Here is a 20344-nt window from a genome sequence, read left to right as displayed (position 1 = left end):
TGTTTTTTTTTTTTTTTTTTAATGGATACACAGTGTTCCATCCTACAGTAAGCCCCCGTTTATTTAGCCAGCCTCCGATTGATGGACGTTTTGCCTGTTTCCAATTTTTCTCTATTTCAAACAAGGCTTCACTCAGTAAACAATTTGCTGTGTGCAGGAAGGCAAGTCTCTCTCTAGGGTGTGTGCTGAGAAGAACTATTTCACAGGCACATGTTGGAGTTACTATGGGTTCGCTTCCAGGCCACCCCTATAAAACAGATATCCTAACAAAGCGAGTCACATGAATCTTTCGGTGTCCCAGGGCATATATCAAAGTTATGTTTCCACTATACTGTGGTGTATTAAGTGTGCAGTAGTGTTATGTCTAAAAAATGCTCATGCCTTCGTTAAAAAATACTGTGTTGCTAAAAAATGTTAATTATCATCTGAGACTTCAGAGAGTCGTAATCTTTTGCTGGAGGAAGTTTGAAATATTGTGAGAATCACCAAAAAGTGGCAGAGACAGAAAGCGAGCAAATGCTGTTGGAAAAGTGGTGCCGATAGACCTGACAGCGAAGGGTTGCCACAAACCTTCCATTTGTAAAAAACAAAAACAAATCACAGTGAAGTGAAGCACAATAAAATAAGATATGGCTGGATATTTCAGTGGCTTGTGTCAAGTCCCCCCCCCCCCGGGAGCGGCCTCAGTTTACACTTGAACCAGCAGCGTATCAGAGCATGTCCCCCCGCATCTCCCACAGACTGTCTAAGATGAGAGTCAGCGGGCAGCGACGGGGGGACAGTAGTGGGGGCAACAGAAGGTGAGGAACCAGGCTGATGTTGCTTTGGTGGGTGGGAGGGAGGTGCAAGGCGGGTGTGGGCTGAACACCCGTGATGACACAGCCCCCTCCCCTTTCTCCTCCTTCCAGCCCATTACCAGGATCTGCCTGAACCCGGGGACAGCTCTCTCCCTGCTTTTCTTCTTCTTACTGTCAAATCTATTTGATTGAAGGAAAACAAGATCTTTTTCACTGTTTGGGACCAGGACTTAAAAGAAGCTCAGGCTAAGGGTGAACCACATATGGACAAACGAGATTAGAAAAATAAGGAGTGAATGAACCTTCTTGCCAAGGCAGGCTGCTGATGGCCCGGATATTGGATGCTGGGTTCTGGGACTTGGGTGCTTCTGGAAAGGATAGGAATGTTGAGTAAGGAAGTGGTGTGGCTGTTGGACTGAATGGATGCAATCCTCCTGTGCTAACCCTCCTCTGAGGCACAATCCTAAATGGAAACTCCCAAAATGGAGGGGCTTTATTATCCTGTGGGAAGGCAAGAAAGTCCAGGGATGCTCAGGAAAGGGGTTTGCAGCTGTCGCACGGAGCACGGCGCAGGCTGAGCAGGAAGAGCCAGCTCGGGTCATCGGCACTCAAGGCTTAAGTCGCACTGTAGCCTCAGAGGGCTGTTACGGTTCTCCTTGCTGCCTGCTCCAGCCACTGCTTCTGTTTCCTACCTGGGGGGCCTCAAGGATGTTGGGCTTTTCTAGCGTTTTCCTTCCTGGACCTTCCCATTCTACGTGATGGGGGTTGTGGAAGAGGGAGGGGTCTCCAAATAATGATTTGTGGACCCTCCCTGATGAATTCCTTGGCCCTTGTGGCTTCTGGAATCAGAGACTTCTGTGGGCTTCTGCTAGGGTCTTAACAAATGCTCTTTTCAGCTCCTGAAATGGTGGCATGTGCCCAAGGGACAAGGGGCGAGGTCTGCTGATGGGAGGACACGAAGCCTCTGGGGAGGTGGTGGCAGCCCCAGGGGGCTCATTGGGAGCCCCTCGGCACCACCCACCTCCCTGCCTTGTATCTGTGCTCTGTGCTAGAGGCAGCCATGCTTGGACTTCTGATTGCATCACTCATGCCAGTGAACCTGCAAAGTTAGGCTGGGAGAGTAAAGTAGAACTTTCCTCCTGTGTATAAAACTGTGCATCTCTTTAGAAAAATGAAAGCTGGATTGACCCAGCTCTTCTGGAAGGATCTCTTCTGTCAAGCCAGGGGCAGCAACACCAAGACTGACGATTAGAAGACTGGAAGAGGTGTCTCTCCTACGGGCCAAGAGGACACATCTCTGCCCAGACACTTGCTCACTCTGTGGGTGGAATGCGGGGAGGACGTGCCTTTCTGGGGGCCGTAACCATCTCTGATGGGCATGTGGACCATCTCTCGGGGGCGGGTCCAGGTCCTGGCCAGGACTCACCGTGTTAGTTTTCGTGCACAGGACCTCGATGAGCACCGCCTCGTCCGTGCCCAGGCCCTTCATGGCCTTCCGCAGCTGCCGGGCAGCGTACTCACTGGGGCTGTCCAGAAGGGCCAGAGCTGTCTTCTCGAAGTTTCCACTCAGCTCACCCTTGAGCACCTCCTCCAGGTCCTGTAGGAAGACAGCGAGAGCCTTGACTGGGAAGGGCCTGAGAGCAGAGGGACAGATGTCGGCTCTCCCCACCGCATGGCCTCAGGGGCGACAGGACACCTGTTGTGAGCCCCTGGGGCACCATCTAGACAGGAGCTCTGTGGGCTGAGTAACCTGCTCTGGAGGACAGAGGTCACCGACTGCCCAAGGCTGGCAGAGAGGCAGAGAGAAGATCCCCTGCTCAGAGCTGGGGACCCCAGAGCTGAATCACAATAACAACCAGCATTTGCAGAACATCTTAGGGCTCAGGGAGCTTTCTCACTGATCCTCAAAATGACCCTGGTAGGACAGCATTGGCATTACCGACATTGACTGAACCTCAGAAAGATGGAGGACTCACCCCCAAACCCTTGGCTAGAGAGGACTGAAATGCAGGCTTGTGATCTCTAGGAAATCAGATCATTCATTGTCCAAAGTGGGTTGCTTTTGAGAGTGAAAGGGGACACTATGAATAATTGCAGGGGGACAACAGGAATAAAGAAGGACTTTCCTGGGCAAACCAGATGTACAGTCCCTTTGGTATTTTGTTAAATCCTGAAAGAGACGCATGTGGGAAAGAACTCAGATGAGGGGAGGGGAAGTACATGAAATTCTCATCTGCATCCTGTTTTTGGCAAGACCCTCTAATCACAAGTGAACCACCTGCTGCCACCTATCTCCCTCTGACTAGATGGTTGAATGAGGAAAGAGTCAAGAATGGGCGGTCAGTCCAACTGCAGTCATCAACGTCCCAACTTAAATGAGGGACCTCCAAGCAGTTCCTTCACGCAGAGAGACAGCCCCGTGTGGGTCAGACTGGAGGCCAACAGACCAGCTGGCATTTCAGGACCCCAAATTACAGCACTGAGTGGGTCTGGCTACTCTGCACCATGGCCTGATAGCTAACAACATAGTCATAGTAGCTCTGTGACCTCGGACATGTCTGAGTGTCACCAACTGTCAGTTTCCTTCTTTGAAAAATGGGGAGAATGGTAAGACTTACCTCTTAGGATTGTTGGGAGAATTAAATGAGACAATCCATGTAAACACTGAACACAGTGCTGGCACATTTTAAATATTCAGTAAGTCATTATTTATTTTTATTTTTATTATTATTATTTTTATTATTATATTATTATTATTATTATTATTATTATTATTATTATTATTATTATTATTATTATTATTATTATTATTATTATTCCATCCTGAATGGAACTTTCAGAGAAAATACAAATCAACCATTTCTCAAATGAACCTCTGAGCTCCAGGCCTGGGAGAAAAACCCAGAAGATTTTTGTCCAAGGCCCTGGGATCTGCAGTCTTAAAAGCAGGTTGTGACATTACTGCCTCCATCCCTGTGGCAGTTGCTGTATCTAACCCTGAGTCTTGTGAAGACGGGCCTCTGGTCAGTACTCTGGTGTGGATCCACCCAAAGACTGGAATTATTTTTTCAGATCAGATGGACATTATATAGAACTGCAGAGAAGAGAAACCCAGCTGCCTGCTCTTACAAACCACAAGCATAAAAACAAATCCTTGTGTGTTTACATTCTGCTGGGACGCGGGAGCCAGCTCAGGATACCTCGGCTCTAATCCTGGTTTCCTGCTAACTAGCTGTGTCACCTTGGGATGGTTATTCTCTTTGGAGCTCAGCTGACTTGGAGATTTATATCTGGTCATCCCTCACGTCTTCCAGCTTTGTCACGTTATGGTTCTAGATCACCTCTTTGGCAGTCTCGGTTGTCTGAAGAAAGGAAGCAAATGACTGGCAGGTGTAGGATCTGCCAAGATTTGTGCGAGAGCGTGACCAGTTTAACAGGGCCCCTTGGTCCTCACTTTGAACCCATTTGCTCTTACTTTACACGGAAGCTTAAGAAGCCTGCCTCTGACTTTCCGTATCAGCAGGACAGAAATAGACATAGCACTTGAGAGGCTGCTGTAGATAGACACGTTGACAAGGATGAAAGTTCAACGTTATTCAATTCAGTTCAATGCAGCTGAACTGAAGCTTCACTTATTTTCATCAGTGTCACCGAGTGACATTGACAAGCCTGATTACGAGGAGAGAAGCAGAAGAAGCTATGAAAGCACAGCTGTCTAGACCGTTTAACATATAAATAAATAGCTCCTCTCATGACAACGGATTTGCCAGGAGTGGAGGCTGGTCCTGGAGACAGAAGACTGGGATTTGAGTCTTGGTTCTTTTTCTTACTGTGTGGTTTTGCAGAAGGCATTTAAAGAGATGAGCTCCACATTTCCTCTCGCTAAAATGGAAACAATCATACCTATCATAGCTTCCCTTTACTGGTATGTGTCAACATCACCTTGCGTGATTTTTCCCCCAGCAGCCTGAGAAGGCAGCAAAATTACTATTTTCATTTTATCTGTGAGGAGACCAAGGCCTGAAGAGACAGTTGCCTATCCAGTGTCAAATAAGTAAGAAAATCCATCTCCATCTCTTTATCTACTTATACATAGTTATTGAGACTGTAAAGGTTTTATACATTTGGATTAGAATGCAACATAATCATTAATATTTACTTTGCAAATAACATTAATTAAGAAAATGTTAAATTGTGTTCATTATATATTAATGAAGAAAATAGAAAGCCTAATGCATTCTTAAAGATTTCTATGCACAGCAACACCATCAGCAACGAAAAGAATGAAAGAAAAGAAACTTAAAGAAAGAAGAAGGATTGATGCTTAATGAAATGGAGGCTTTTTGTTTGGTTGGGTTTTTTTGTTTTGTTTTGTTTTTAGCTTTTGAAACAATCACTTATGAAGAATATATCATTCTTGAAGACACCTGAATAAACAAACAGTTCTTGTATAAAGACCCACTTGTGAAAACTTAAACTAATTTTCAGATCACTTGCCTATCTATAAGTTAATATGTGGGACTAGATCAAACGAGTGGAAAAAAATGACTGAAGGATTAATAAAAAAGGAAGTCAATTAAAAATAAGTTAAAATATTGATTTTATAGGCTATTAAGTTAACAAAGCAATTTCAGATCTTCTGAAATCAGTTAGATTTTTGAATAGTTGTTTCATTTCATTTCTCTTGGGCTAACTCAATAAAGCTTTATAGAAAAAAAAGTTTCTTCTGTATAGCACAGGGGACTATATTCAATATCTGGTAATAACCTTTAATGAAAAAGAATATGAAAATGAATATATGTATGTATATGCATGACTGGGACATTGTACTGTACACCAGAAATTGACACATTGTAACCGACTGTACTTCAATTAAAAAAAAAAGAAAAAAGAAAAGACTGTCAAAAAAGTATTAAATAAAAGAGGTTTCAAACTTAAAAAAAAAAAAAAAAGCTTTAAAGATATTCCTCACTGCCTTGGGAACGTAAAGGAAGCAGAAGAGACAATCATGGTCAAAGCCACGTGCACACTGGCCCAGGACCCTCAGCGTCACCTTGCCATACGTTGTCTTGTACTTTTGTTTTATTTGCTGCCTCTCATTCGATGTCCTGCTTGATAAGATTTCAATGATGGCGGCTTCATCAGTTCCTAAAATGCAGGAGAAGGAGAGAAAACCACAGTGAGCAAGAAAAAAACCCAGAGGTTTATTTTAGTCCATGTGGGGAAGCCAGGGTGGTGGTCAGAGGCTTTGCTGGAACCTAGATGGACCCTTTGACTTGAATGTCTTGTGCTGAGAACTGTATTCTTTTCACTCACTTGACAAATATCCATTGAGGCCTCACAATGCTTGAAGCACAGTGCTAGGCATTGTAGCAGAAAGAGGAACAAATATGGTCTCCGCCTTAATTTCACTCCTCGGCATATACTCAAGAGAAATGAAAACCTATGTCCATTCAAAACTTGTATTCGAATGCTCTTGGCAGCATCATTCATAATTGTCAAAGATGAAAACAATCTGGATGTCCATCAATGGACACATGGATAAATAAAAGATGCTATAGCCATATAGTGGAATATTACTCAGCCAGAAAAAGGGAATGAAGTCCTGACACTTCCTACAATATGAATGAACCTTAAAAACATTATGATAAGTGAAGGAAGCCAATCACAGAAGACCACATGCTATAATTCTGTTTACATGTAAGTCCAGAATAGGGAAATCTATAAAGACAGAAAGTAGAATAGTGGCTGGGGGTGGAGTAGGCAGAGGGGTGATCACTAAAGAGTAGGAGGTTTCTTTTTAAGGTAATGAAAATGTTCTAAATTGATGGTGGTGATGATTTCATATTTCTGTGAATACATTAAAAACAACAAAATTGAACACTTTAAATGAGTAAATTTTATGGTGTGTGAATTATACCTAAAAAAAAACTAAAAAAAAAAATATGGTATGATCCTTGGTCTCCAGGTGCTTAAAATGGAGTAGCAAAGATTAAGATATAAGCCTAAATTGATAGACTGTTAAACCCAGCCATAAACATGCAAATCTCAGGAGAAAATTCCTTACTGGGAGCATGAGAAGCAGTTGTCTCTAAACTCCTTTGAATCACGCTCTTTCTAAAAAGATTTTTTTCCCTGCTCAAATTAATACTTGCTCCTTGTAGGCAATTCGATTCATACCAAAATGATAATGAATAAGAAAGAAGGGGAGAGTATCCTTTTCTCAACATGGCGACAGGACTGGAAAGATGACCCAGGTGCTGCAGGTGTGGGAGTGAGAAAGACTAATCAGCCAACCCTGAACTGGATTTCTTCAAACTGGATTCAAATCATGGCTCCATCCTTAAACCGTATGACATTGGGCAAGTTGTTAGCTTCGCCAAGCCTCAGTTTTCCCACCTGTAAGATGGGGGTGATAATGAACAAGGCTATTGTGAGAATGAAATGAGAGAATCCAAGGAGGGATTCATGGCGGTCCTGTGAGTGCAAAGGGGTCATGGAACCAAGTGTTCCTGGGCTGCCTTAGATCCTGGTGGGGCTGGCGCTGAGGCCACCCTCCCATGGGCTGTCACCCCAGTGACTGAGCTGGGAGGAGCATCCAAAAGCTTCTGGTCCAAACTCGTATTTACAGATGAGGAAACAAACACAGCTCACAGCCTCTTCTTGGTTCCCACGTGTACCTGACTGTTCCATAGTATTTGAATTCATGGACTCTTCTCTGCTTGAGTGCTTTCCATCTCTCCTCCATCCCTTCCTTCAGTGCCTCCACCACCCGCGTCTCAGCATCCTCCAGCAGCCCTTCTTCACCTGCCCTTTACGCTCAGCTTCCAGTTCTCCTTGTTAATTGCCGCCACTCTTCCCTCACTCACTTGTGTCCATTGCCCTTTGGCAGATGAATCCTAAATTAGCGCCTCTAGCCCTTTTCCTTGGAGCGCAGATCTTATTTCCTGCTGCCGGTGGCCATCTCCCCATGACTATCCCAAGGCATTTCAGTTTCCCATGTAGCTAAACTGCGCTCATCCTGTCTGTCCTTAAATCCACTCCCCGCCGTGTTAATTTCATCTCAGTGTGTGGCATCATCTGAATTAGAAAATTCAAAGTCACTTTTGAGGGTCCGCCTTTGGCCTCTTTTATTTTCCAATACCAGCCCGTCCCGTCTGTCTCACCTAGGAGACAGCTCTTCCCTCATCATTCCTCCTGCCAGTGCCTAATCTGTCCTCCTTGCCTTTAGTCTCCCTGACACCAGGCTCTGGTCTCTGCAGCCTGCCCTCCATGCTGTCATCAGAACCATCATTTGGAAGGTTGTGTGTATTCATTTCTCTCCCTGACTTAAAAACCACTAGTGGTTCCTCATGATTTCTAGAATTAAGTGATTATTCCTTAATATGGCATTGAGACTCCCTACAGCTTGGTTTCAATCTGTTCTCAACCCATCTCTGCACACACCAGCCCAAGGCTCACTCACCTGACCTCGAACACATTTGTCAGTAGGTAAAGCATTTTTAGAAATTATCAAACATTAATTTTCTGCTCCCTCTGTCCCTTCAGAGTATTGCTTATATATATCTCTAGAATCTTTGCATGTTATATGAGATTTTATAAGATTATATGTATATGATATGTATAATATTGCATGTGCATGACATTCTGAGCCTAGTACCTGGGCCATCTGGAGTGGTCACTAAACAGTAATGTTCACTGTTAGGTGACACTTCCATCTTCCTTGGGTAAGAGTGTGTTGGGTCTGTTTCGCCCATCAGATCTGCTTTTCTAATGTGTAGGGCTATGCATATGACTGGAGAAATTAAAGGTGATTTTAGGAATGAAAGATGAAAGGCCATTTAAAATTTTAATAGTTATATGTTTATTTTAATGTAAATTTTAAAAACATATATAGAAGTAAGTCATTAAACCCAAGGTTTTGCTGATGTTTTCTGAAGGATAGGGACTAAAAATGAGTTGATTAAAAGAAAAATGTTAGGTCAGTAGTATTCAGATGGACAGAAATCATGGAAGGTGGTAGTTGAATGGTTGAGTTCTGAAAGTATGATAGATTGCAAACTCTGGCAGCAAGGGTTAGGTCTTACTTAGCTTTGAATCCCTTGGCACAGTGAGTTCACAGTGTATCATGGCTTCACTTAGTATTTTATAAATAAAGACCTTGCACTGATTTACCCACAAAAAAGTGGTGAGAAGCTGAGCCCCTGTAACTCCAGGCTGGTGTGCGTCCCACCCAGTCCTCTGCCTCTCTTGAGGAGGTCTTGGTGCCTCACGCAGAAGGAAAGCTCTTTGAAGGCAGGGTCCCTATTTGTCCTCTGATTCTGTCCCCATTGTGCCCAACCCGCCGTGAGACAAGAGGTGAGATTGGGCGCTACCGTGAGTCTCTCGGTGTCTGTGGAAATACCCAAATGTTTTGCCATCAAGTGTGATTTATGTTTAAATAAGACTTCAGGGAGACCAGGGGCCAGATGCACGCAGAGGAACTAAGGAAGGCCTGTGTGATTGTAGGGAGGAGGCGCAAGGACTGCTGGGTAATGCTGGGACCTTGCCTATCACAGGCTGGGAAGAAGGGGTGGGTGCAGTTCTCTACCTTGTACAACAGGGAACCAAGAACTCCCAGGCCCTGGGCTGGTTTCCATGACCTCCCACCCAGCGGTACCCAGCAGTTACTCCAGATTTTTTGACAGAGGTAAACCTCGGGGCTGCGGTCTAGTTGGAGGTCAGGGAGGTTAGCAGATTTGTTTGAAGCTGCATATGTGTTGAACACACACTACTTTTCCTTGGCTTACACATTTATTCAGGGACAGCTTTGGCGGAGGCTGATGGAGATTGCCAGTGGGCTACAGCCGGTTTCCTAACCCCACACCCAAGGTATTGGCTGAATCTGTCGCTACTGGAATTAGAGTTGGGTGAAAGCAGCTGGCTGGTTAAATGGAGATTTGAGGTTTCCCAGAAAAGTACCTCCCCCTGGTCCCCAAATACCCTCTTTGTGATTCCTATCATGAGCCCTGACGTCTCCACTATTAGAATTACTTAGGCTAAGGTGTCCTCTCTCTAAAGGCACTTTCCAGAATGCAGATCACACACGGTAGCACTTTAACTTAAGAGGGGAATAGTTCATGGAGATGGACTCTCCCCTAGCAGCCCCCTGGTGTTAGAAGCTGCTCGTGTGGTGGGAGAAATGTAAGCTCTGGAGTGAAAGCTGGGTTGGATTCTGGTTCTGCCACATACCAGCTGAAAGACTCACTTTAGAGCTGTGTGGTGCAATCCCGTAGCAGATGTGGCTAGCAAGCACTTGAAATGGGCCAGTCTGACTTGAGAGGTGCTATCAGTGCAAAATGCTTGCTAGATTTCAAAGACTTAGTATAAAAAATGAGTGTAGACTATCTCAATAATTTTTTATAGTAATTACTTGTTGAAATGTTGATATCTTGAGTCAAGTGAAATACAGTATTAAAATTAATTTCACGTGTTTCTTTTTACGTTAAAAAAATGTGGCTTCTGGAAAATTTGAAATTCCGTTTATGGCTTATAGTATATTTCTGTTCGGCAGTGCTATCCTGAGTCTCACCTGTACCCTCTGGCAGATGGAGGTTATGACAATCTGATGGCATAGGGGCTTTGAGAGGCTGAGATAGGCTGCGAAATCTGTATCTAGACAATAGTAAAGCTCTGTTTGCATGTTATCTCTTTGTCCATCTTGGTCCTTAGCAATGTGTACATTTCCATGGGAACGGATACCCTGGCAGACCTCCCATCTGATGCTTCTCTTGTATCCCAGCTGTCAGGGAACACCCACTATTATGAGTTGAATTGTGTCGCCCCAAAATACGTTGAAGCCCTAACCCCCAGGACCTTAGAATGTGACCTTATTTGGAAATAGGGTCGTTACAAAAGTAATCAAGTTAAAATGAAATCATTGGGGTGGGATCTAATCCAACATAACTAGTGTCTTTATAAAAAGGGAAAATCTGGACACAGAGACAGACTCAGAGGGAAGATAATGTGAAGAGACACAGGAGAACCACAGTGTGAATTCAGAGGTTTGGGGTGATGTATTCACAAGGCAAGGAATGCCTGCAGCTCCCAGAAGCCAGAAGAGAGACGTGGAACAGGTCCTTCCTTAGTATCTTGAGAGGGAGGATGGCTTGCTGACTCCTTGGTTTCAGACTTCTGGCCTCCAAAACCATGAGACAGTAAATTTCTCTTGTTTTAAGCCGCCTAGTTTGTGGCACTTGGTTATGGCCGCCCTAGGAAACTAGGACACCCATTACCCTCAGCAGTATCTCAAGACTTCAAGAAAGGATTCAGAAAACCTCTCTTCACAGTCTTAAGTTTGGAGATTTCCTGCATTAGACTGTTCCTGGCCCTGCTGGCAGCTTCGCTGCCTTTGAATAGCATGTGCTCCCTAACTTTTGAATGGAGCCGAATTAGTTGAACTTGTACGACCACTCCTACCCAGCTGAGAGATGAGGAACCTGAAGGGACAAGAGATGGGGCAGATGCATTTTGATGCATTTTGACAGACGAGTTGGGAGCAGGAAAAATCTGGGTGATGAGTGTGGGAAGCGGTAGAGGGGGACATGGCTGAAGATGGGGGAGGGGAGAAAAAAGGAATGCTGGCAAAGACTTGAAGTGTCGGATGCTGGCCTGGACTCCGGCACCAGCCTCACAGCCCTGTTTGGGAAGACAGAGCCAGGACTTGGGAAGACTGCTCTGCCCCAAGGGTTAGAGAGCTGTGTGCTGCTCCCAGCACAGCCACTAGCTTCGTGTCCCCAGGCTGTTCACTTAGTCTCAAGGTTTAGTTCCACCTTGACAGTTCTGGGAAGATCTAGCTCTTTGATTGCAGTTGGAGAAACAGAGAATTCTAGGATGAGCTCACTTGCAAAAAAACAGTAAGAGTTCATGGCCTACCTCCTTCCGGTTCACTTCCAACACTTATTTCTGTTGTTCCTCTGCATTTCCTCCTCCAGCCTCGCCTACATCATATGTATCCAGTTACTTCCTCGGTGACATTATTTCTTTTTAACCTCATCTCAAAAGGAATTTCTTTTTCTCGTAAAAATCCCTGAATCTGCCCGTTTCTTTCCACGTGGGCTGCTCCTGCCCAGGTCTAGGGCCTCCACATCTCAGACCTGGAGCCTTACATCATCATCCTGGAAGGAGCCTTCCCACCTCCCGGGTGGTCCATTCGGGGTATTGTGCCAGCCAGGAACCAGGGTCTCAGCCCTGGTTCCCTCTTCTCCCTCACCCTACATCTAGTCCCTGCTAAGACCTCATTATTTCATCTCCTCAGTATCTCTCAGATCCACCCATTTACCTGCATCCTCCCCTCTGTCATATCACTCAGCGGAGCTGATACCCAAACAGGATTCCTGGCCTACTCTCGCCTTTTCCAATCAGCATTTGCTGTCCCCAGAGTGACCTTTCTGCTGAGCAGACCAGCCTTTCTGCTTCAAACTTTTCTCTATAGACCCCATTCAAATCCAGAATAACAAACAGCCTGGGCTGTTGCCTCCACCTGGAAGACCTTTAGCTTGGATCCTCACCTTTACTTCCATTCCTCATTCAGGACTCAACACACTGGACTTTCCTGGGACAGGTAGATGCTTCTCCTTCTGTCCCTCCCATTGCCTGTGCTCCTTCTCTGTCCTGTCTCTGCCACCCCACCTGCAAGTTCCAAGAAAGCAGAGGGCTCTGCTCATTGCTATGCCCACAGAGAAGGCACTCAGTATTTATCAGGAGACTTGCTGAATGAATGAATGTTTAAATGCGTGTGGAGAAGTTTGCACCGCATTATGATGGAAGCTGGTCTCTGCAGGGGAGTCAGCTCCATGTGCTGATCAGGTGGGCTGTATGTAGCAGGGACGCATAGAACATCCTCTACTCTGATGCCAGAGTCAACTTATATCTGAATAAGTCAGGAAAATTGAGTAAAAATAAGATTTTTTTTAGACTCTTCTTCCTGGAATGCTTTTAAAAAGGAGAGCAGAGCTGTCTGGGGGTGGCCCAGCAGCAGCCTGAAGGTTGGGGAGAGCCTGGAAATGACTAGATTTCCTTCAAGCTCTTTGAGTCTGCTTCTCAGGTTTATCCAGGGAGCTGTTCCCACTCCCCAACCAAGAAGCAATTTACTGAACAGTGACCTCATTTTGCATTTCACAGTATGTGTGTCATATAAGCAGAACCATTTCCTGTAAACATTTACAATGGTTTGAGGCCCTGGGGCCAGTCCCTAGTGGTTCTGGGAAAGACATTTTAAAAAATGAGAAGAGAAGAAACCTCAGCCGTGACCATGCATCGGACACAGTGGAGTAATTACACAGCAGAGGTCAGAACCGGGGCGATCATCAGCCTCGGGTGTGCCGGAGGGCCTCCGGGCTTTTGCTTTCACAGCAATTTTCTGGGAAGCCACTGAGCGGAGTTTTGGCAGGACAAAGGCTGCTGGATTTGATGCGCCCTCCACTCCACACCCGGGACTCATGTGCCCGGTGAGTGATCACGTAGGGCGTGGGTGGCCAGGCTTCGTTTCCCAGCAGGCGCCAATGACAGCCCTAACCAGCCTCGCAGAGCCCCGGGACCGCTGCCCCATCTCTGGAGGGTGAGGGCCAGTCTCTTCCACTAACTCCGCTGGGCTTCCCAGTCCCTCAGCTCCTCCTTTGGAAATGTAGGTGTCAGGAAGATAGATGAAGTGATGAATGGAGGAGAATCTTGTCCGCCTGGGTGGGTCATTGCTTTTTAGGTGCCCACTGTGTTAGTTTCCTGAGGCTGCTGTATCAATCACCACAAACACAGTGGCTTGAAACAGCAGCCATTTATCCCCCAATGATCCTGGAGGCTAGAAGTCTAAAATCATGGTGTTGGCAGGGCCACGCCCCCTAGTCTCTGGGATAGAACTGATCCCTTGCCTCTTCCAGCTCTGGTAGCTGTTGGCAGTCCTTCATGTTCCTTGGTTTGTGGCTGCATCACCCAAGTCTCTGCCTTCACCTGGCCTTCTCCCTGTGTCCCCTTCTCTTCTGCCTCTTTTAAGGACACTTGTTAAGGAATTTAGGGCCCACCCAGGTATTTCAGGATGATCTTGATATCCTTAACTTAATTACATCTGCAAAGCCCTTTTCCCAAGTAGGTCACAATCACAGGTTCTGGGCGGACATAAATTTGGTTAGAGGGGCACCATTTGCCTCGGTACGCCCTCAGTGATGGAGAACAAAGGCTACTCAAGGGTGGGTCTACATGCTGCTCAAACAGATTTAATTGGCTTTGTGTAGATTTTGGATCTGAGCAAACAGACACTCCTCAAAGATACTGCTGGTTTGGTTTCAGACCACTGCGATAACGTGAACATCGCAACCAAGTGAATCATGAACTTTTTGGTTTCCCAGTGCACATAAAAGTTATGTTTACACTGTACTGTAGCCTATTAAGGGTGCAATAGCATTGCATCTTAAAAAAATGTACGAACCTTCATTTAAAAATACTTTAATCGTTAAAAAAATGCTAACCATCTTCTGAGCTTTCAGCAAGTCATAATCTTTTTGCTAGTGGAGGGTTTGAAATATTGCAAGAATTACCAAAATGTGACATAGAAACATGCTGTTGGGAAAATGGCACCAATAGACGTGCTTAACACAAGGTTGCCATAAACCTTCAATTTGTAAAAAAACGTAGTATCTGCAAAGTACAATAAAGTGAAATGCAGCAAAACAAGATGTGTCTGTATTATTCAAAAGGAGGAGATTAGCATAAAATAAGAGCTAATGTACCTATATACATGCATAACTGAATCACTATGCTGTACACTAGGAACTAACTAACGATGTAAACATTGCACATCGACTATACTTCAATTAAAAAAATTTTTTTAATGAAAATACTGCTAAAAAAAGAAAGTGCTGGGCACTGTGCTGCTTGCATTATCCTCAGCACCTCCATGTGAGGAGACATTATTAGCCCCATTTTGCAGATGAGAAAACTAAGTTCACAGCACCAGTAAGTGGCCGAGCAGGGGCTCAAACCCGGGTCTGCAGTTCACTCCCCTGCTTAGTGTGACCAGAGAAAGCACTGGGTTCAGGGTCAAGAGATCTGAGTTCCAGGCCCAGTTCTGCGGCTGTGTGGCTTGGGCAGGATTGCTTAACCCCTGTGGATCGCAGATGAACTAGCCCTTGCTCCCCTGTGTGTGGTTCCAGGAGCTGCAGCTTCAGCGTCACCTGGGAACTTATTGGAAACGCAAATCTCAGAAACCACTCAGAATCTGCATATGAATAAGCCCCCTGATGACTCAAACATGCAATACGGTTTGAGAAGTAGCTGTGGCCTAGGTAATCTCCATGGCAGCTTTCCCCTTGAAGACCCTGTTTCTGTATTTCTAGGAGGAAGGATGGCAAATCTTTCCCATTTCAGAGAAAATAGTGGATGTTGGGGCCCATACCCTCTCAGGAGTAAGCCATTCTTTTTAGAGGGGCCCTGCTGGGATGGGGGCAGCAGCAGGGCACGGGACCCTGAGTGTCAGTGTCAGGGGTTCTGGGTTAACCAAGACCCAGACCAAGCCGGTACTTAGGAACCAGGAAGGCATGGACACCAAAGAAACAACAAGGAAATCTGTCAGTTTTATGTTATTTGGAAAAACCAAATTCCATTTTATGGAATAGCATCTTATTATTTTGAATCACATGAGTGGGTGGGGAGTGCACATTATGATGTAGAGGGACTCTGACCTCACTCTGCCCAACACAGTGGATGCACGTGGCTATTGAGGACTCAAAGTGTGGCCGGTCCAGGTTGAAATGTTCTCTAAGTGTAGAACATCTACGGTATTTTGAAGACTTAATATGAAAAAAAGGATGTCATTTAGCTCATGAATAACTTTCATATTGACTACCTGTTGAAATGATATTTTTGATGCAGTATTGAGTTAACTAAAGTATATTATTAAAATTAATTTATGTATTTTTTTTTCTTGTAAAATTTGGCTTCTCAAAAATTAAAAATGACCTGTATGTCTCACCTTCGAGGCTATTGGACAGCATGGCTCTAGGCATTTAAATCCAGCCCTGGCAGGGCTGGTATATCAATGAGATAGGTACATGATCTTGCAGACAAGTCTTGCCAATGATACAGTTTTGCTTTGGCAAGCTCTTATTACAAGAGGTTGGAATTTTAGACCTTCATCCAAATGGTAGCTTTTCAAGATGGCTCTAGTTTCCAATCACCCCCTCCCCCTCATATCATAACTCTTTGACCTTGGGCAAGTGTTTAGCCTCTGAGCTCAGTGTTCTTATCTGTTAAGTCATTATAACACAACTTTCAGGGTTGCTGGGAGGGTCGCACAAGGTGACGTGTGTGCGGTACCCAGATTAGCACTTGGCATGTAGAAGGTGCTTTCCAACAGTAACCAGCATAAGAGTGGTCCCACCTCGTGGCCACACCCAAAAGGGGCACGAGAACACTGCATGACTTTGGCATTCAGTAGGTGCTCCATCTGTGCTTAGTGATCTCAACACACGTGGTGGCTAAGAACTCGGGGGTTTATCACAAACCACAGCTGAAACATTCCCACACCCGCCTCAGCTCCTGTCTCCAACCCACATCCAGATGTCAGGCTCTCACTGGAGAGGCATCAGGGAAACACCTGTGAGGCTGGCTCAGCTGCTCAGGAAAAGTCAGTTATAAACATCCTGACACATCCAGGGAAACGTGTCTCCTGACGGCTGTTGTCCAAACACAAGATTAGCTAGGATGTGAGCAAGGAACAGCTCCTGCCTGCTGAGTTTCCTCTGATGCCCCCAAACCAAGCAACCTAGTTGTGACCATTCATTCCCAGCTCTCTCTCTGATCTATTCAACAATACTTACTATGTATGACTCCCTTCTACCATTCTCCTCCCAGACTGTCTCCAACACCAACTCCTTTGGGACCTCTCCAACATTTCTTGGGCAAGGAAGACTAGTCTATACTTAGAGAGTTCCTTATGCTGAAACAAAATATGTCTTCTTATAACTTCCATCCTGGATCCCAGTTCATTCCTTTGGAGTCACACAAAGAATTTATGGCCGTATTTATATATGGGTATATAGGGGCCATATTTATGGCCATGATACCCATTCCTGGAAAAATAAATCTCCACAGTTCACTTCTAAGTAAAAATCTGGCATCTGTCTTCTTAGAACACTATGCCAAGTGAAAGAAGCCAGACACAAAAGGCCACATACTGCATAATTCCAGTTGCATGAAATGTCCAGAATAGGTGAATCCAAAGAGACAGAAAGTAGACCAGGGATTGCCTGGACCTGAAGGGAGGGAGGAGAGGGTAGTGGCTTTTAATGTATGTGGGGTTCTCTTTTGGGTGATGAAAATGTTCTGGAGCATTCCATTGGATTTCCTCTGACACTTGAATTCAACATGTCTGAAGTATGACCTCCACTTCCACCTCCACTTTATATTCCTTTTCTGGATGAATGATAGTCCCTGTCTCATTCCCCGAGACAGAAACCTGGGGGTTCTTCTTGACTTCTCACTTCCCCTCACACCCCGACTAGTCTGTGACCAGCCCCTGTGGTGTCTGCCCATTAATGCCTCAAATCTTCTCCTTCTTTTCTGTACTCCCTGCCCTTACCAGCCTCATCATCTGTCTCCTGGTCCCCTTCTGACGTCTCCCTACCTCTGTTCCCACCTTCCTCCAGTCAGTTCTCTACGTTACTTTCTAAATGAACTCTTCCTTGATGCCACCTTGTCTCAGAATTAAGTACAAGTTCCTAAACATGCCACACATGACCCCCAAGAGAAGGTGCTTAATAAGCATTTGCTGGTTTGCTGAATGAATATGAGCTGTGTGTTAAAGAGCCCTGAAGGCCCCCATGGTAATGAGAGCTGCCCTAGGCTAGGAAGGTCCGCAGCTGGTGGTCCAGAGCAGGGAATTAATTCCTGCCTGGGCTGAATGCTGGCTCTCCCACTTACTCACTAGCTGTGTGTCTGGACATGTCACCTAACCCCTCTGTATCTCAGTTTAACCTTTTGGAAAATTAGGATTAAATGAGGTTTGCTATTGTCAAATGACGTAATGCATGCAACATGTATGGCAAAAAGAGTTCAATAAATGCTACCTGTTACTGTAAAGCTGCCTTTTCTGCGAAGTCCCAGAACTTAAGATAACATTGAAGGCAGGTGGGTTTGCTCGTTGGCCTCCTCCTCTTCCTCCTCCTCCTTCCTCTCCTACTCAGTGGGGCCCTTGTCTGTACTGGCCACCTCTGCCTTCTTTGCTACTCAAGAGCTATTCCAAATTCTCACCCGAGCTCCATACTCCATTGTCAAACCCATCTCTCTAGCAGATAACCTTGCCTCCCACTCTCTGTGCAATGTCCAGTTACCAGGCATGACCACCTGCAACCTTCTCCTCTTCCCGCACCCATGAGTGTATCTATTCCTGCTCTCCATCCCTCCTCCCCCTCCCACTCGAGGTAAATCCTCCCATCTGAGCTTTGGGCTCCACCTTGTTCCAGGCTTCTGGGATTAGAACCTTCTTTTACAGAGACCGCCTTGGGTTCCAGAGCCTTTTTTCATGGTGCTAGTCCCAGATGCTCCCTCCCTCATCCCACCTTGTTCCTGGGTTTACCTTACTGCTGACCTCTTGCTTAGTCTCCCGTTTGGGCCAAGCACTTACCTTAGGCCTAGATGGAAATGGCTTCTCCAGTGTTGATGTTTGATTCTTGCCCTTGGCCATTGTTTTATCTCCACTTGCTTTACTTCTAGACGTACCTCTCAGGTCCCTGATCCACTTCTCATCAGACCTGATGCCCCACTACCTCCCATGAAAGGCATCAGAGTGTTTAAATGACACCAGATTTGCATGAAAGCACTTCTCATGAAGAGTCCCCCACCTCAAGTTCAAATTAAATGTCATCATATTCCATTTCTAGCTATTATATTGAATCCTGAAAAGCAGTAGAATCTGATTATAACTTTGGGAATTTTTATAAAGGGAACCTTAAAAGTGATCAACTTAGCTTGGAATATACAAGAGAAGTGCGAGGTCATCTTCCTAAGATCATGGGAGAGTTGGACCTGAGATCAAGTTTAATCAACTTCAGAAGTAAATTAGCAAACAAAGTTATCTTTCATACCCATTCCTTTGCAGGCTTTGTTCAGCTTTTTGGCATCTCGATCCGCATCAAAACCCTGATGACTTTTCTCTTTGGCCTAGAGAAAATATTTGAAAAGGTAAGTGGACAATGCAGGCATTTAAGAATTATCTCTGGCTGAAATTGGCAGCTAACTGGAAGACCAAACCGTCATCTAAATGAGGGACCAGATGCCACTTTACATGGGGGTACATGTGGAAATCAGCTGGGGAAACTCTGGCCCTCGAGAGATGGCTGGTACTCCCTGGAGCCAGCTGGACTGGGATGACCACAGAGAATGGGCCCCTCTGTTCTCAAGGACAATCACTCTGGCCAGCTCTGGGAGGAGCGATTTTCACATCAACTCCACCTTTGTGTGTCTGTTTCTGAAACAGAGAGTAACACAGTGGGCCAGTGTCCCTGAATGCTGGTTCTCCGCCTTTGCCATGAGACATGAATATGTCTAGGGAATAGGTGTTGCCGGCCGGAAGCTGAGGGTTCTAGGATCTTATTACTGATTCACTTGTCAACCTGAGCTAAAGCTTTGCCATTCACACAATGAGAGACATGATGTTTAGCTGGTCAGAGCTACCATGTGGACGGAAATAGCAGAGTTATTTGGTTTTTACTGCTCTTTGGGGAGAGGAAGATCTGTATACATAGTAATGTTGCCCATACTTCAGTCATTGGCATAATATTTGCACTAATTTTTCCACAGCTAACGATGTCTGCATCATTATTATTTGCTTATCATTTTTCTTTCAGTTGAATTACTTTGTTTTTACTTAGAGTTATTTTTAAGAAAGAGACTTTCTATTAGCACTGAAGTAGAAAACCAGTGTTGTCTGCTGAAACAAAAGGTAAGCATAAAAATCAAGGCATCACTATTAAAAATTTAAAGACATGAGATTGACTGCAGTTACGCAACCAGTAGCTTTAAACAGACCCTGTGTTTCCTCAGTTCTTTGTCTTTCCCCACAGAGGTTCTCTTTGATGACGTGGGTGACTTACTTTGCATCCTTCAGTGAAAGCTGGTGTAAGTACCACTGTCCGCGCACCCTGATTCCCCTCTCCCTACTTTCATTTCATTGGGTACCTATAGGGAATGAGCGAGCAGTAAGCCACATCGAGCACAGAGGACGAGTTGCATTTATCTGCCTATTTCCTTTGGGGGGATTTCCTCTCTCCTCATTTCATGTGGTCTCACTGGGGCTGTCGGTCACGAGGCTTGAGCCTCCTTGTCCTGCCCTTGGGTGGACACACACCCAGTCACTCTGGCAATAGTGGCTGGTTCAGGAGAGGGGGTGTGATCCAAGCAGAATCAATTAGCCTTTTCCCTTGGTTGACACAGAAATATTGGGAGAGATCCGTCTCTCCCTTCTGAGCTTGCCAAGCTTAGAGAGCGTGAGTCTGGGGCTGTTGGCAGCCATGGTGTTC

At 45.3% G+C, this 20344-nt stretch overlaps 2 protein-coding genes across 3 annotated transcripts in view; one reads left to right on the top strand and one right to left on the bottom strand.

Annotated features, from left to right (window-relative positions):
* FAM91A1 (family with sequence similarity 91 member A1) overlaps positions 1–20344 on the top strand; it is a 115402-nt gene that overhangs the window by 12961 nt on the left and 82097 nt on the right. Inside the window, exons 3-4 of the mRNA XM_064476865.1 lie at positions 18925–19007; positions 19889–19943. The gene's annotated coding sequence lies outside the window, so the exon portion shown is untranslated. The remainder of the gene's footprint in view (positions 1–18924; positions 19008–19888; positions 19944–20344) is intronic.
* Positions 1–20344, bottom strand: part of ANXA13 (annexin A13) — a 54963-nt gene that overhangs the window by 14806 nt on the left and 19813 nt on the right. For both annotated transcript variants that reach the window (XM_010988767.3, XM_010988768.3), the window contains 3 exons: positions 18911–18986; positions 5851–5945; positions 2224–2394 (listed from right to left, as the gene is read on the bottom strand). In XM_010988767.3, coding sequence (XP_010987069.1) covers positions 2224–2394; positions 5851–5945; positions 18911–18986 — 342 coding nt within the window. The remainder of the gene's footprint in view (positions 1–2223; positions 2395–5850; positions 5946–18910; positions 18987–20344) is intronic.

This window comes from Camelus dromedarius, chromosome 20 (genome assembly GCF_036321535.1).
Source record: "Camelus dromedarius isolate mCamDro1 chromosome 20, mCamDro1.pat, whole genome shotgun sequence".
In the NCBI taxonomy this organism is placed as follows: Eukaryota; Metazoa; Chordata; class Mammalia; order Artiodactyla; family Camelidae; genus Camelus; species Camelus dromedarius.
Note: the sequence above shows the minus strand (reverse complement) of the source record. Positions and strands in the feature narration are given on the sequence as shown.